Source organism: Pinus tabuliformis, chromosome 7 (genome assembly GCF_031772625.1).
Source record: "Pinus tabuliformis cultivar Carrire ecotype Pingquan chromosome 7, CPIR1, whole genome shotgun sequence".
Lineage (NCBI taxonomy): Eukaryota > Viridiplantae > Streptophyta > Pinopsida > Pinales > Pinaceae > Pinus > Pinus tabuliformis.
In genome coordinates, this window is record NC_142293.1 from 2,028,141,962 (window position 1) to 2,028,159,940 (window position 17,979).

Sequence of the window (17,979 nt, forward strand, 5' to 3'; positions counted from 1 at the left end):
TCCTACCCCTCTGAAAATCGTTTTTTTCCTCATCCCTTTACCGTGTCCCTACCCGACACCTCCACCAATCCTTGCGCGCCACGTCTTCTAGCTGTTGCCCAATTAAATGTTTTCCCGGAAAAATAACTTTGAGTATTTAATTTTCCCTCTCGGGTAACCATTCAACCTTCAACGGTCCTGCTCCACCCTCCAATGAAACATGTCACTCCCACTTTTAAAAACCTTGAACCATCTTCATTGCCCCTTTCATTCACATATTCTCTATAATTCACAGGTTTTCTGCTAAACAACCCAGTTTCAAAAGATTTGTTGAAGCAGTTCAAATTATCAGCATTCGGTCTCCCCTCCCCTGATGGCTCACAACTTGAAATTTGTTCCCGGTAAGCTTTTCCTTCCATCACCATTGATATTCACAGATCTAATTATGCCTCCAAAGAGCAAGAACCAAGAGAACCATGTTAATCCATTAATCCCTCCATCTATAGACTTAGACCATATTCCATTAGTTGATAGGGATTACAGGATCAGTGAGACATAATGTGACTGTGAATTGTTGGATCTTTACTGTTGGCTGGAGGATAAACATGCTGATAAAACAGATGAAATTAGACTCTGGGAGTCCAATCTTCCTCACTATATTTTCCCTCTAACTTTCCATGCCCCTGAATTCACCAGGAAATGCCAAGCCTGCTATGTTCCCAGCCAAAGAGCCATTATGACCCCATCTGGTGAGATCCTTTTTTCAATCACTGCCCAATCTATTAACCAGATGATGCTAGCTCCCCCTGTGGAAAACAATGCCCCATTTTCCTTAGAAGCCCTCACAGAACTCTATCAGAAGCTTGATTTTGCCAGAAGAGCCAAGATTTTTGATATCTTCTTACCAAAAAATGCCCAATTGCCAAAGAAGAATCCTCCATACCCTTCCTCAATCTTCCCTGATCAAGCTAAACAGATCATAACCATAATTTCATACATTTTGGGTTATTATTCTGATTAGTGGGTAGATGAACCCATTCTAGGCTTCCTTTCCATCTTTTCCACAGATAGAAAACCATCTATTTTGTTTAATTTCAGTCAATTCTTGGCTGATAACATCCATGAGCAGTTTCTTAAATTTCCAACAGAACAAGTGTTTAAGTACACTTCAATTTTAGTTTATATGTTTCTATATTATCAAACAAACAGATGTAGAAATTTACAGGGTAAGTTCCTCAAATAGAACACCAAAGGACACTGCTCACAAATAGATCGCAGATTAATACACCAGTATTCTTGACGTGATTAAAACCCTCAAAGAGAGAAACAATCCACGACCTGAGCCAACGCAGCCACTTCAGGCAATTTATTAATAAAATAAAGAAAATTTACATAAGCTTGTCTCATGAACGATCACCCTACAAATGACCTTCCATGCTATTTAAATATAATCATGGTACAATTGGGTGCTAAGCCATGGATCAAATGTCGGTAATACCGAGGAGAGAATGAACCATCAGATCACTTCATGTCTAGAACATATCGTGACCGTCGGATTGTAAGTTACAAAAGTACATAGTAAAGAAACACACTTTACCTAACTCTACACTAGACCAAGTTATACTTAACTATTTCCTATGTGTCGGAATATCCTAACATCCCCCTTAAAAACAACTTGGGATAGGATTGAAGGATGTACAAATATGACACAATAGGAGAAGGAAGGAGGCATTAGAGCCTATCCCCCCTTAGTGACAACTTCCTGAACTCCAACCATAAATTGAAGTTTAGTAAACTTCGTCTCTTTGAGAGCCTTTGTAAAGATGTCTGCAACTTGATCATCGGTTGAACAATATTGCACTTCAAGAACATGGTCATGAATGAGCTTTCTGATGAAGTGCATGTGTAGTTCAATGTGTTTGTTGCGCTGATGTTGGACTAGATCTTTTCATAGTTGAATGGCACTTTAATTATCACACCAAAGTGTAGTCGAATGCCCCTTAGTGACAACTTCCTGAACTCCAACCATAAATCGAAGTTTAGTAAACTTCGCCTCTGTGAGAGCCTTTATAAAGATGTCTACAACTTGATCATCGGTTGAACAATATTGCACTTCAAGAACATGGTCATGAATGAGCTTTTTGATGAAGTGCATGTGTAGTTCAATTTGTTTGCTGTGCTGATGTTGGACTAGATCTTTGCATAGTTGAATGGCACTTTGATTATCACACCAAAGTGTAGTCGCATGTTGTTGCTGAAAGCCAAACTCTGACAGGTTCTGACGAAGCCACAGGGCTTCCTTACTAGCTTCTACGGCACCATGATACTGTGCTTCTACTAAAGAAAGAGAAATGGCACTTTTTTTCTTGCAAGCCCATGTAATAGGTCTAGAACCAAGAGTGAACACATAACTTGCAGTAGAATTCCGATCATCAGGGTCACCAGCCCAATCGGAATCAGTGAAACCAACCAATAGAGGAGATGCTTCTGCACTATAATGAATCCCAAACTGAATTGTACCTCGAACATAACGAAGTATTCTTTTAGCTGCTTTCCAATGACTTTTATGTGGGTTTTGCATAAATCGGGCAATAAGGCCAACATCAAAGGAAAGGTCAGGACGGGTATGGGTCAGATACAAAAGTTTTCCTACAAGATGACCATATAAGGTAGCATCAACTTCAGGGGAAGTACAAGTGACTGAAAGTTTGGCTCCAGACTGAAAGGGAGAAGGGGTTGGCTTATAATCTTCCATGTGAAAGTGGCGTAGAAGATCACAGACATACTTGGACTAGGAAAGGGAAATACCTTCCTTGGATTGCAAGACTTGAAGACCAAGAAAATAATGCAAGTGTCCTAAGTCTGTCATTTCAAACTACTTTTGAAGGCTAGACTTCACTTGGTTTATAAGGTTGGGATCACTACCAGTAAGGATAGGATCATCAACATAAAGCACAAGAATGATAAGAGACTTACCCACTTTCTTGGTGTAGACAGTATTGTCAGAATGACACCTAGAAAAGCCAGTATCTAAAAGAAAGCTATCCATTTTGGCATACCAAGCTCGAGGGGCTTGCTTGAGACCATAAAGGGTTTTATTAAGTCGACATACAAGGCTGGATTCTGTTTGTATAAAGCCAGGAGGTTGTTCCATATAGATTTCTTCGTGCAAGTCTCCATGCAAGAAGGCAGATTTAACATCCCAAAGAGGCAGCAAGAGAACGAACAAGGCGGATAGAGTTCATTTTGGCAACAGGGGAGAAGGTTTCATTATAGTCAATGCCTTCAACTTGTGAAAATCCCTTAGCAACAAGACGAGATTTATGTTTATCAACTTTTCCATATGGTCCAAACTTGGTTCTGTAAACCCATTTGCATATAACAAGTTTTCGTCCCTTTGGAAGAGGAACAAGATCCCATGTATCATTTGCCAATAATGAACGATATTCTTCATTCATAGCGGCATCCCAATCTGGATGGCTTGAAGCTGCTGCAAAGGTGTCAAGATCATAATTCGCTGAAGCTTGAGCTAGTAAAGAAGAGGCTCTATCGAACGGAGAACGTTCGCTAATCTGTAGGATCACGTGCAAGAGCACCTGTTGCATCCCGAGTAGCACGAACCCATTTTGGAAGCTGAGGAGTTGAAGGAGGATCTTGAGAAAGTGGGGGAGGATTGTCATCCTCACTGTCATCATCTGAAGAAGAAATATTTTCAGAAGTATAAGGGATAGAGAGAGGTGGCACATCCGCCGAACTAGGCTCGTAGGCCTGTATATTTTCAACAAACTTTACATCTCTTCTAATGATAACATTTTTGGACTTGAGTGGAATAAGTCTATATCCTTTGACATCTTCAGAATATCCAACAAAAATACATTTTTCACTCTTAGGTTCTCATCGGGAATATGGGCCCATGTTTCACTTTCAAAAACACGAAAGTGACTTACATCTAGTTTAATTGAGCTCCATGCTTCTTCTGGAGTGATATTCTTTAAAACCTTAGTAGGAGTGAGATTTACTATGTAATTTGCACAGTTAATTGCTTCTGCCCAAAAACTAAGACTAAGAAGCATACAATTAGCCATTTCTTTTAAGGTGCGATTCTTCTTTTCAGCTACACCATTTTGTTGTGGAGTATATGGAACAATATGTTGCATTTGAATTCCATGCTCGGTGCAAAAGTTGATGAATTTGTTGTTAACATATTCTCCGCCATTATCAGATCTTAGCTTAAGAAGTTGATGTCCAGATTGTTTCTCAACAAAGACCTTAAAGGCCAAGAACATATTAAATACTTCACTCTTGAGTTTTAAGAAGTATACCCAAATGCGTCTAGAGAAATCATCTGAAAGTTAAGAAATACTTGTAGCTAGAGAATGAAACTGGAAGTGGACCACATAAATCACTATGCACAGGCTGTAAAGGGGTTGAGGCGTGCCAAGAGGCACGTTTTTCAAAACTATCCCGATGATGTTTTCTGAGTACACATCTGAAACAAACACCATTTCTGCAAGATACCATAGGAAGACCTGTCACCATGTTTTCTTTACATAGATTTTGAAGAGAGCAATAGTTTAAGTGACCAAATCGCTCATGCCAAAGTGTGCTTACTTCATCATTATGAGCAACAAATATCAAGGGAAGAGTGATGACCCAAAGTTGTTAAACTTATACAACCTTGTAGAATCATCAGCAATGCTAGTGGCTAAAATCTATCTAGGATCTCTTAGGTCCTTAATTACAACATCATGAAGTGAGAATTCAACGATTTTACCTTCACCTGAATGAGTTATTTGATATACAGATAGAAGGTTGCAGGATAAGGTTGGAACACATAATACATCATTAAATTGACCATTTTCTAGATGAATAGTTCTAGTCCCTACAACACTAAGAGATCTATCATCACCAACATATATATTTTTGGTGTTACAATCATTTAAAGAAGAAAACATGACTTTGTTTTTGACCATGTGATAAGAAGCTCCAGAATCAATGAGCCACTCATGAGAATGAGAAGAAGAAGATACATTTAGTGCATAACTAGACCGAGATGCTTAACAACCACATGCAGAAAGTGCAATTCCTGAAGATGAAGTTGAATTTGAAGAGTGCTCCAAATGGATGTTATGCTTCTTCATTGTTGCTTCCAAGGCTTCCATCTTCTTAAAGCATTTGGATTCTAAGTGGCCATCTTGATTACAAAAGTTGCAATGTTTATCAGTGTTCTTCCTTTTGCTTTTATTTGCCTTATCATTTTGTTGAATTGATTTTTCAATTTGAGACTAAAATTGCTTAGGACCCTTGTTTGGTTTAGGACCATTCTTTTTAGGATACTGCTTCTTAGGATTCTTTGAATTTGGTTGCTGCTGGGCGGCTAAGGCTTTCTTAGAAGAGTTTCCAAGATTAAAAAGACCAAGATGTAAGAGTTTTTCTTGTTCTATTATTAAAGAATCACAAAAGACATCAAAAGATGGGGATTTGTAGCCTTGTCCTTGAAAAATAAATGCTTCTCTAATAAAATGGAAGGTGGGAACAAACACAGAGTAGGCTGGTCCCAACTTAGTAAGAATGGAATAGATAAGGCTACCATCTTCTTTATTAACCTTAACACCTTCCAAGAGAATTCTAAGGGTCTTGAACTTGGACAAAAAATCTTCAATGGAAGAAAAATTATTGGGGTCCAACGTAAGCAACTCATTTTCGAGTTGATGGGCTCTAATTTCATTTTTAATTCTAATAACTTTAGTGAGTCGTTTCATTGCTTCATTAGGGGTATCAAGTTCTGCGATATGGAATCTAAAGTCTGGAGAAATAGACATCCCTATCAACCCACGTGCTTGATCTTGTCTATTTTCCCATTTAGCTGCCTTATCTTCATCTTTAGGTTTAGTTTCTTGGCCTGAGGCTATTTTGTAAAGACCTTTACTTCTAAGTAAATCCACAATGTAGGACCACCATTAGAAGTAGTTGGTGTTGTCAAGAATAACTTGGCATGGACTTTACATTTTAACAAAAACTGAAGCTGTAGATGCCGAAATGAAGTGTTCCAATGGAAAGATCTCAAAAAATTAGGCCGATTAAAAAAGAAACGACTCTGAAAACGACCTCTAGATGAAGTTGTTATGGCTTTTTGAAGAAAAGTTGTTGAAGATGCCGATGAAGTGCATGAATGTGCGGAAGTGAATGATAATGTTGGATTTTTAAAAAAAATCCCCCACTGCCCTCCCCCCACCTCCCCCTTTCCAAACTTAATCTAATTAGCTCACTTTAAAAAAAGATTTTATGTGATCCACTTTTATAAATAAGTGAAAGTCAATTTTACAATGGTACTTTATGAGCTACCCACTAAATTGTAACTTAAATAAAAGATAAAAAGACTTTAGAATTATAAGTGACTCACTTTTTATAATGGGTGAGAACACTTTTACATAAAGTAATTTTAAAACATAAGTTACATGTGCTTTTTGAAAAAGTAACTCAACAAAAAAAAGACTTGAACTCAAGACCTCTATTCTCATAAAGTAACTTTGGACCAAGTGAACTAGTTTAAAGGGTTAGTAATTTTTGGAAAAGAGGAAGTGGGTTTTTTTTATTAGCCACTGAAGCTTTGAGGTGCATGCTTACTTGAAAAAACTCTTTTTGCCTACAAAACAAAAAACCACACAACCCAACACGGACATACAAAAAAACCCAAACCTTATGGCTTGAAGTTAGCTTTCATCGGAAACTAAATATTTTCCTCAATGCTTCTGATTTTCCGAGATCACACTAAGGCGCGACGGAAAAGAGCATATGCATGAGAAAAATCCTTCCTTCCTGTTTCTGATTTGCCCAGATCGCACAGAGTCGTGGGGCAAAGAGCATACGTAGAAATGAAAGGTAGATCTGGTAATATAAAGCAGAGAGATAAATAAACCGAAATAAACAGATAGATAAATAACTAAAACTGCAAATAAATACTGTATACCTCCAGATCTTAAAAATGACGTAGTTAGGGCTACTAGAAACCTTTTCGCATGAAACAAAAGGGGTTCCTCACTGAAACAGATGCTCCTAACATAATAGAGCAATCCTCTCGGCCCGAAAGTGGTCAGAAACAATAGATCTAGGAAACGACAGTCGGATGCAGTTGTACCAGCTTCCGTTTTGGATCGCCAACGAATGCGGCCCTCAAATAGCTTTGATACCATGTAGGAATTTACAGGGTAAGTTCCTCAGATAGAACACCAAAGGACATTGCTCACAAACAGATCATAGATCAATACCCCAGTGTTCTTAACGTGGTTAAAACCCTCAAAGAGGGAAACAGTCCACGGCTTGAGCCAACGCGACCACTTCAGGCAATTCATTAATAAAAGAAAGAAAATTTACATAAGCTTCTCTCATGAACGGTCACCCTACAAATGACCCTCCATGCTCTTTAAATAGATATCATGGACCAATCGGGTGTTAAGTCACGAATCAAGCGTTGATAATACTGAGGAGAGAATGAACCGTCAGATCACTTCATGTCTAGAACATATAGTGACCGTCAGATTGTAAGTTACAAAAGTACATAGTAAAGAAACACACTTTACCTAACTCTACACTAGACCAAGTTATACTTAACTATTGCCCATGTGTCAGAATATACTAACAACAAGTTCAGTTTTTCCATGCAGAAGCTAGATGAAGAGGGAAAATGACAACCTGTAATATTTTGGACTTCTTTAGTGATGAAAGAGCAACAAGAATTCTCTTATAAATAGTGCATTGAAGAGTTTGTTCACCCAACTATGAGTATCTTAAGCAGCTTAGCAGAACCTAGAATCAGTGAAGACATCAAGAGGATTCTACATTTGACAGATCAGGCCAGGATTGGAGACTGATATTTATACTAGAATTACATTGAAATCAGAGTTTATGGATGCGAGTTAGCACCATACAAGCTCCCAAAATACCTCCCCATGAGGATTTTTTCCCTTGAATATATCAGACAAATGCTAAATTCAGATGATATTCACTTTGTGGTGGCAAAGAAGAAGTCCCAGTTTCGGATAAAGGCACAAGTGGGCCCTTTCATATGCAACACCAAGTCAACAGGAGAAGAAGCAGATAAAATCCTTAAAGAAATGAAATTTAACTTGAGTTTCACATGGTCTTATGACCCTTGGGGTATCATTTCTAAGCTGAGAGTAGAAAACAAAACTACTCCATATATCCATACCCCAAGGCCTAAGATAGAGAAATATGTGAACTAGTCAGAATGGGCAAAGAATACATTACAAGAAGCTGAAGAGCAATTGTTTTCTACTTCAAATTTACAGACTCCCACTCCTCAAGAGAAAATAAGTAAAAGAGAGAGAGAGGAGGGATCGTCGTCAACAACAAGTAGTGAGGCCAAGGATTTCAGAATCAGTTACAGGAAAAGAGCTAAGAGGACTCCTAGGATAGGTATAGAAAAGGAGGTAGAAGGTCAAGTTGCCATCATAATTGGAGAAACACCATCTACAAGCAGCAAGTTTGTTACATCTCCTACTGGACCTTCAATATCACATGGTCAAAAAGAAACAGAGCTAGCTTTGCAGGATGTCCAAGGAGAAAAGGAAAAAAAATTGACAGGTACCAGGAGATCAAACTTGAGAATGAAATTCTTAAGAACAACACCTACACTCAGTTTTGGAAGCAAACTTCTAGTTCACAAAGCATATTATTATCAGTTTTTGATACAGAGCAAAGAAAGATGCAGATGGTCTTCCTTGAGGCCCAAATTCCACATCCTAAGACACCAGCAGATTATAGGAGAACAACATTTGAATTTAGCACCAAAGATATTTATCCCATTGATCAAATGGAGATGCATAAGCACACTGGTGAGATGATTTCCTCTACCTTAACTAATAATGCCATGTCATTGTCAAAGCTGCAGGTTTCATATGCAAACATTTAGTCCCAGTTAAAAATGGAAAAGTTATCTTCTTTAGCAAAGGACAATAGGATCAAATCCTTGGAAGATTTAGTAGTCAAGATAGGATATGATCCTAAAGATATAAATTCTGTAGAGGAAATCATCAAGAAGAAAAATGCTGACATTGCAGCATTGAGAAAGCAGTTGAAATTGCCAGCCATAGACGATACCTTGACTAAAGATATTGAAGAAAATGAGACGCGGAAGGCTAACATGATGAAGTTAATCATAGAGCAGAATGTTCAGATCAAACAGATGGAGATAGAAATGGAGAAAATGATCAAAGAGAAAGAACAGAGTCAAAGGGTAGCCATAGTCCCCTTGGATGCTATACCCATCACTCAAATCCCAACTACAGGAACAACAACTGCAACAACTTCTTCAACTCAAACTACAAGTGTTGAACAGGTGACAAAGACACTGGAAAATATGTCAATCCAGTTAGAAGAAATTAATAAGTTGCATGGGCAGCTCAAAGCTCTGCAAGAATAGAAAGCTAGAATTGAAGCTTCTCATTTGGTTGAAGTACAGAAGTCACAAAGGTTGCTAGAGAGGTTATAGAGGGTGGAGAAGGATACATCAATTGGTCAAACCTTGGCCCAAGCCAAGGAAACCATTTGGATGGGTATTTTGGACTCCATGAATGAGATTTGGCCATGCATCCAAATCATTTTTGAACAGAAAGAACTGATACAAAAGGCCACTGAAACCATTGTTGAAGTAAGGGAAAAGTTGGGAGACATGCCTACAAAAGCTTCCAACATCATCAAATTCCTGAATTCAAAGAATAAGTATGAACTTGAAGAGTTAGGAATTAGTGACAGGATTGCCACCATCTTGGAAGTCAAGAAGGTTTTAACTAAGAGAAATCTCATTACTCAATTAGAAGAGAAAAGTGAAACACTGGAGTTGGGAGTGAACAAATTCGTCAATAGGATTGAAACATTAATTCAGAAGGGATTTCCCAACATATATGTGATTAATGACAAACTGATTACTCAAGAAGATTATGTTATGAAGATGAAGGAAGTGACCAAAAGCAATATTCAGTGGTATAAAAGGCAGCATGATAGCTAGAGCATTCTTAGAGACAATGGGAAATGACTTTTTTATCCAGCATGAGGTAAAACATATCTTCACAGTAAAGCCAACATTTGCAAAGTATACTGAGGTTGATGAGATTTACCAAAGGGTAATCAAGTTAACCATTCTAGATGAAAAAAGGTGGGAGAAACTATGTGATTTATTGGATTAAAAAGCAACTCGAATGCAGTAAGAATATCAGCCAACACAACATAGTTATAGGCTGATTCAGCAACCGAATCCTTCAAAACAGAGCCACCTCTTCATGCAGCTATCCACCTTGCCTATGATTCTCCAAAAGATCAATTTTATTTTTTAGGATAATGCCAATAATACACTGTCAGTTGAGACAACGATTTTGTAAATCATTTTGTAATTATTTCTATAAATACTTCATTGTTTGAAGTATTACGTGTTGATTATTGAATATAATTTCCTATGCAAATTGTAATTTTTCAAGTTGCTGGAAGCATCAATAATACAAGGACATTCTTCACAGTATTCATGTGGTGTACGAATTGATGATGTTTTTTTCCCGTTCATGTGTTTAATCATTGTTTCTTTTCTCTGTCATTTCTAAAAAGCTTAATCACATAACAAAACACCCTATTCTGGCTGTTAGTAATTTATATGTTTTCTGCTGAAGTCAAATTAAGGAATCCTTCATTTCTCCTTAGTTTGTTTTGAATCTTACATTTCTTATGTTTCATAATCCGTTTATAATTCTGAAAGATCCAACTAGTGCAACCTAACTTGCCTTGTGAAACTCCTTCAAAGTTTGACACAGATCCAGTTAATCTATAGACTCCATAGCCCAATGGAATTATAACAATTTAATCAACTAGGCATCCAATAGAAAACAATCAGTACAGTCATAACTAGTCTAAAATTCACATAAAACATAGCTAAATTTTACAGAGAGATCCCTTTCTGAAGTTGTCAGGGCTAGATCCCAGCTTCCAAAGTGGTTTTGATGTCGTCTTATGTGTTTACTCCCTCAACCTCAAAAATACAGAACAACAACAGGACAAAAACCTCACCTAAGATCTACCCCCATCGTTAGCCATCACCCAAGATGGAATGCCAACAATGGTCTTCCAGGAGCAAAGGATTAAACTTGCATGCCAATAATGATATTTTGGAGCTCTGAAGTGATTGATCTGCAACAGCTTCACTAAGATGCCTATAGTGGCAACCGACCATGTGATCATTATTCCAATCATAGATATTTGCAAATACAACCTCACACAACCAAAATAAGACTCCCGCAAACTCAATTGAACAAGAAAGATGAGTAGATGACACATAATTTAATTATAAAGGTAGTACCCTAATATTACAAAGACTTTGGTGATGTTTGTACATGCATAGTATGCAGTATTATAATGTACTTTGGGCAAATTTGAAGCAGAATAAACATACCAAAGAAACAAAATGATGTAGGTAGAAGGTTGTGTAGTAAAATGGTTTGTGGAGCCATGTATAGGAAGGTTAAATTGAGAATTGGCCCATTGCACCCTTTGTACAAATGTTGGTTCCCTGTAAGCAGTGGTCGCACAACTTGGATATCTTCAATGAAAAATACAGAATATACATACAGGCTTCGACTAGCAGTTGCAGTGCTATCAGCAAATCAGAGGTACTATTAGACCGAGGACACTCAGCCTAAGCAGTAGACTGAAATTACAGGGTTCTAGAATAGATACTGATAACTTATGAAACTAAGGTCGGCCTCCTCTTGTAGCATGGCAGCGAATTTCCAAGGCAGGCTTGTTTTCTTTCATAAAAAGCAAGGGCATACTTTTGAACTACTCATCTCCAGTATCAGGGGGTGTGGCCTAGTTCTTGAGTAGAGTGACCAATGGGTTACAGAGAGACACATTGGCCTTAGAAGAGTAAATCAAACTTTGTAAATGTATACATATGCATATGCGTTGGACTATACAATTAAGGTTGCTTTGTCTGTTGTTTTGAGTTTAAATGTTTTATAATTTAAATGAAGTTGGAATTAGGGCCGGCCTTTGTTGTTGATATGGTTATGGGAGCAACCCTATGCCCATCATGGGAGGAATTCAATAAGAGTTTCCATCCCTCATTTGGAAGCTTTGAAGGCGAAATATTATTTTTTGGAGCCCACTCGTCCCCCTAGAGAAGGATTTTGGAGGTTTTTAAAGGGCTAATGGTGGAAGTTTGGGGTTTGCATTCTTGCTTTGAGGGTTTCTTAGCAAGGACTAGAAAGCTAATTGAAGATTATTGGAGCTAAAGTATGAATTGGAAGGCCCTTGTGCCCACTTGGGGGCTTGCATGCCCACATTAGAGGTTGCTTAGGGTTGGTGGATGACATATGAAAGAAGTTTTGTTGTTGAAGGGCCTTTGGAGCAGTGTTAAAGGAACTATTCCCCCCCAAGGATCCAAAGGCAGATCCACACCCCGTACGGATCCACCACTGATCCTTCGGTGGAATTGCGGATCAAAAAATTGGATCTGCGGTTCCTCCTTTTTTAGCGGTTCCTGCAAAATTGGATTCGTGGGGGCTCGATCTGCGGCTCCTACTGCCCGATCCGCAGTTCCTATTTCCCGATCCGCGGATCTGGAAAGGATCGGGTGCGGATCTGTGGAGGTTAGGATGTGTATCCACCGTGGATCGCGAGAAGATCCGAGAGAAGGTGGACAGTTTTGCGGGGCTTTTTTGTTTTTGGAAATTCCGAACTGTTCTGTGAGGAACTATACTTTTCAAATACTCCCAAGGTGCCCCTTGATGCTCCTTAGACACTTCCTAGATGCTCCCTAATGGTAATGTTAAATTCTTAAAGTAAAAGTGACATTCTCATTTATCTTTCATTTCCATCCTTTTACTTAAATCTTTAACATTACCATGAAATGCCCCAGAATGTTTGATAGTGGTTCCAACCTCATCAAACTTCATATGGAGAAAATAGAATTTCATATCCCATTCAAAATTCAGCAGATTTAATAGTGGTCAGGATCAATGGGTTTGTGGCGTTTCATTGGATTATATCATGTATGAGGGCATGTGATTGGCATTTAATCAAGAGCAACAAGCCCTATATGTACCCCAGTGTTGGTGTTATTGATTGTTGAACTCCTTTGTCATGGCTTTAGCAATTATGTACCCTTCACTCAAGCCAAAATCATTGATCAGGCATGTTAAGCTTTCTCTACCATATTATAAGGCTTGGATTAAGCTGTTTGATCAAAATTAGGCAATGTTGACTGAAATCTCGATAGAATTGAAGTAGAGGCAAACACTAGACAAGAGAAGAGGAATCTAGATTGTAGATGGTTGATGCTGGAATAATTAATCATTGATGTACAATGGATGCCATATCTATCTTGATTTATGTAAAAATATGCATGTTTTCATGTCTTCTACAACTAATTTGGTATTTTGGATGGTTTTTTTAATATAAATGTAAAAAAATATTATCTATATATATATATATTGTAGACGCTTCCGAGACGCTTCGCTTCCTAGATTTTTGGAAAATGACGCTTGCGCGTCCCTGCTTCGAAAAAACGTGCCCGTTTCGTCCCCGCTTCGTGCAACATTGCTTTGGAGGCTGGAAACTGCACCAACACCCTCTTTTTGCCCTTCATTTGTGAAGGGTAAGCTTTTAAGGGTTGAGCCCCTAAATTTTGTACATGTGGCATTAGAAACCCCATTAAATATTAATTTAGATTAATTAATTTGTAGAGAAGGCCTTTTGCCCCTCCTTTGGTGAATTTATGAGATTTTAGCTTAGAAATTTATTTTATTTAGAGGAAAATTGAACACTTGAGGTGCACTTCCTCTCATTTTTTCATGGAGTTTTGGGGGAGAAATCCCATAACAATCTGAAATTTCTACAATTATTCCTCCTAAATTTTGGCTTGTGGATATTTCAAGTGAAGTGAATTGTCTTGGCGAAGATATATTTTATATGGATGAACTTTCTTTGGATTGGAGAAGTGATGGTTGGATGAGTAATGTTATTTTATTGTGAGTAAAACTGTTAGATTGGGCCTTCTTGATAAATGCTATATTTTTTTTATGAAGTATGATTCCTCCATATGCAAAATTTGTTTTCAAGTATCCATTAAGGAAACTATCTTCAACATTCATTGACCTTAAATCTCATGGTTTGGAAGTTTGCTAGGGTTGGAACAAGAAGTTACCTTTCTCTCTTTCCCACTCCATCCAAGGGTCTTCAACAATTGACTTACTCTTTCCTTGATTGCATATGCCCAAGAATTCATAAATGAGTTAAGGCATTGATCCTCCATTCTCCATCGTTTTATACTTTTTGTAAATAATTAAATTCAAATTTCGAAGTAGCATATGTTTGGAAATCTATTTGAGCATCTCCAAGGCCTATCTTGAGCCATTAGTTCTTTGACCTCTCTACTTCATTTCACTAGGAGCCATACATTATTTTTTTTAACAATGATTGGTGAATTGGTAACTTCAAAGGATTAATTTGGGCAAGACTTAGGATCAAATCACATCGATTGCCACTATTCACCTCAATTTCAAGATATTCAAAGATTCTTGCCCTTTTGGGTCTATAGGATTTTTTCTCAACACAAATGTTCAACTTGTACAAATTTTTTCTGCACAGGTTAACATGACTCCGAAGAATAGAACCCAGGTGGAGGGGGAATTAAACCCGCTAGTTGCCACTCAAGCTATTGTCCTTTGACCCAGAGCCATACATTACCGAGGATTATTCTTGGGTGTTAATTAACAAGCTCCTTAGAGAGCCATTTGGCTTACTACCCCCTAGTCATCTAACCTCTAAAGCTTGTTGGGGAAGCCTCCCTTGTGGGGCTAACATCTGCCCAAAAAACATCAGGGGAATTCACTATTGAGCTGATGGTGATGGTGGATCCCGTCATTGCTAGGGTTCTAATGCAACCTAGCACCAGGTTGCTAAATTTTGTCGTAACAAGTACAAGTTGTAAAGGTAGATTGTGATAGTCAAAACACAATTTTCCTAGCAAAGAACCTAGCTTATCATTTTAAGACAAAGCATATTTATGTTCAATATCATTTTGTGAGAGATATGATTGAAGACAAGAAGGTGCTACTAGTAAAAGTCGACACTTTGAAGAATGTTGTAGACACATTAAAAAAAAATTTGAGCATTAAGAATTTCTATTGGTGTAGAGAAATAATAGATAATATTCCCTTGGATTGTTGATCATGTACTCTTGTGACCCCCTGTATGTAAAGAAAACACGTGGGAGAATGTTGGTTATATGTTATATTCTTTGCACAATTACCTCCACAGAGCATATGTTGCATCGGGCACAATGGGGGAATCACAAGGGGGGCAGCAACCCCCCTTGTTCGGGGGGAGGGCGGTTGCAAGTAGCGCCCCCAAAAAAATTAATGGGTGGTTTATTGTGTCCATTTTGGTGGTTTTTAACTTTTCAGCACACGATTTTCGATTTAAGTGGTTTTGTGTACATGGTGGTTTAACCCATGGTTTTGTAATTTCGACTAACTATGGTTGTATTATAAACTAGGGTAAATGGATTAGCAATTTATAGATGCAGTGGGATATGCATATTGTATTGTAAGGCACAATAATTAATAGGCATTTTGGCCTTTTGATACAATTTTGAGCGAGATGGTGATTTCTTGTTTAAAATGTGGTTTTGAATGCATAAATGGATTCAGTGCCTGAATAACCCTTAGGGCACTCAGATTCTGTAGATTGCACAACCCAAACTTACAACCCAAACTTACGATTCTAAAAATTCTCCATGGGATTTTAGGCAAAGTTGAGCAGATACAATGCCCAGAAAAGGGACAAAACGTTTATTAGTTAGACTACATTATATTGTAATACTGTAAAGAAGAAATATACTGAAAAATCTTTTTGGTTTTCCCAGTTTGGTTTTCAAAAAAATCTCTATGTTAATGTGTGCGTTTGTGCATTGCATCTTTTCTTTTTTATTAAGAATCTGTTTGCAGCAATTAACTGTACAAGGTTAAAACACACAAAATAAATATTACATTCATACCCATATACATCCCTGTGTGTGTGTAATTCAAATTTCAAGGTAACTGCTAATCTTTTCTTTTCTTCCCCTTGCTTCAGGTATTTGATGTTGTGCGCAAGGAAGTGTGGTACAAACCAGATTTGTCCCTTTACGCTTCTATGATAACAACGCTGAAAAGAAATAACCAAATTGAAGAAATCAAGCCACTTTTTGCTGAATTGGAGAAAGAAGGCTTTCAACCTGATACAAAGGCTTTCACCCACCTTCTTACTACCTTTCTACGAGTGGGCCTGCCTCAAAATGCCATGGAGACCTATGATCTAATGAAGCAATTAGGATGTAAGATAGATGAATACACATTTAAAGTTTTAATTAATGGTCTTCAAAGTCTCGGGGAGCTTGATCTTTCAGTTGCTGTAAGTAAAGAATATAAACAATTTTTGGATGGTTATATGGGGTTTTTAACAGATGGTACACAGGATACTGGAACAACTTAAACTCCTGAATCTTCTATTACGTTCCATCTCTTTCCTTCTTGGGAGGATCATTGAACTCAACAAGGCAGTCTCCATGTGGGCAGGTATTGCATCCTCCAGAGAAAAGGGAAATAGATAAACTAATTGATCCTACAATTATAGCATGGGAGTATGGACGGTTTTTAACATGTAAGATTGGTTGTATACAGAAGCAACGGGGATGATGGATGATTGTGAGAAATTGTGTGCCACTATAGCCCTCTAAAACATGCATCTTGAAACAGAAAATGATTTATCTTGGGAGGAAATTCTATCTCTATTTAGAATATACTTTTTGACCCTCACCTTAACCTCTAGGTTTGAAAATGGTTCCAGATCACGTCCAAATGATCTTAATATGGAATTCAGCAACAAACTATCTTTAGCTGCCAATTTCAGATATATCTCGGCCAAGGCTAGCCAGTTTCAAACAGAGGAATTGATCTGCAGTAAAGAGCTCTCATCTTACTTCAACAGGGTCATCAGAATTGCCAAGATTAGCCAAGAGATATAGATTTATCAGATGCTTTCAAGCAGGTCTTCATTGCACATAATAATCAACTCATCAAATCTAAACATTCTATTTATGCAGGATAAGTACAAATGCTTGGCAAATTGCAAAAATGATTACCCCTCAACTGTGCCGATGTCGTCTTGTTCCATCATGAACTTATCATTCAGCAGGGCATGTCCCCGGTTGAATGAGGTTTCCAGTGTTTGAAATTGCGGCATATAACATGTGATCCAGTATGCATGATCCGCAAATTTTGATTCCTCTGAATCAACCATATTTGTTAGCACAGACCTGGACTGTTCTATACAGTGACAACATGAATATAAGGTAAAATAATTTCAACGTAGATTTTCTAGTTTTCTGGCAATTGAGATCCTTCGGGATTAGATTGGAGATCAACAATGATTGCATCCAGTACATGGCTCCACTCAGATCTCTTGTTCAGAAATGTTTAAAGCTAACAACGATGGAAAAAGGGAATTCAAAGTAAGTGGAGAAACAATGGTAGATGTCTATGTTATACACTGTTATATGGGAGTGCATATTGAACCCGATGACATTCATAGACATTTTTCTCATGTTTGCATAAGTAAATAAATAAACAAGTGAAATTAGCAGCTGCTTATACCTGCTTTGTTATAATTTGATGTGCTTTATTATATTTTGATGTAATTGTAGGTGTTCCTCAAACTCGAATAATGATAAAATTTCACCTAAATTTATAAATACATGAAAAAAATTAATAATTAAATTTATTCTATTTTTAAATTAATATATATATATATATGATATTTTTTATCACCTACCAATTGAGTAGCTTGTCCCAAACTCTTAATAGTTTTAACAGTTCTAACATGATTAAAGTATCCACTATAGTGTTGTAAAAGGAAAAATTGAAAGCTAACAAGCTGAAAATAAGGATTCAGAGG

The 17,979-nt window shown here is 37.6% G+C and overlaps 1 protein-coding gene across 1 annotated transcript in view; it reads left to right on the forward strand.

Annotated features, from left to right (window-relative positions):
• The window catches only part of LOC149256635 (pentatricopeptide repeat-containing protein At1g62350-like), a 68,293-nt gene extending 50,618 nt beyond the window's left edge, over positions 1-17,675 (forward strand). Inside the window, exon 2 of the mRNA XM_089460806.1 lies at positions 16,120-17,675. Coding sequence (XP_089316932.1) covers positions 16,120-16,518 — 399 coding nt within the window. The 3' untranslated portion in view covers positions 16,519-17,675. The remainder of the gene's footprint in view (positions 1-16,119) is intronic.
• Positions 17,676-17,979: the final 304 nt, after the last annotated feature.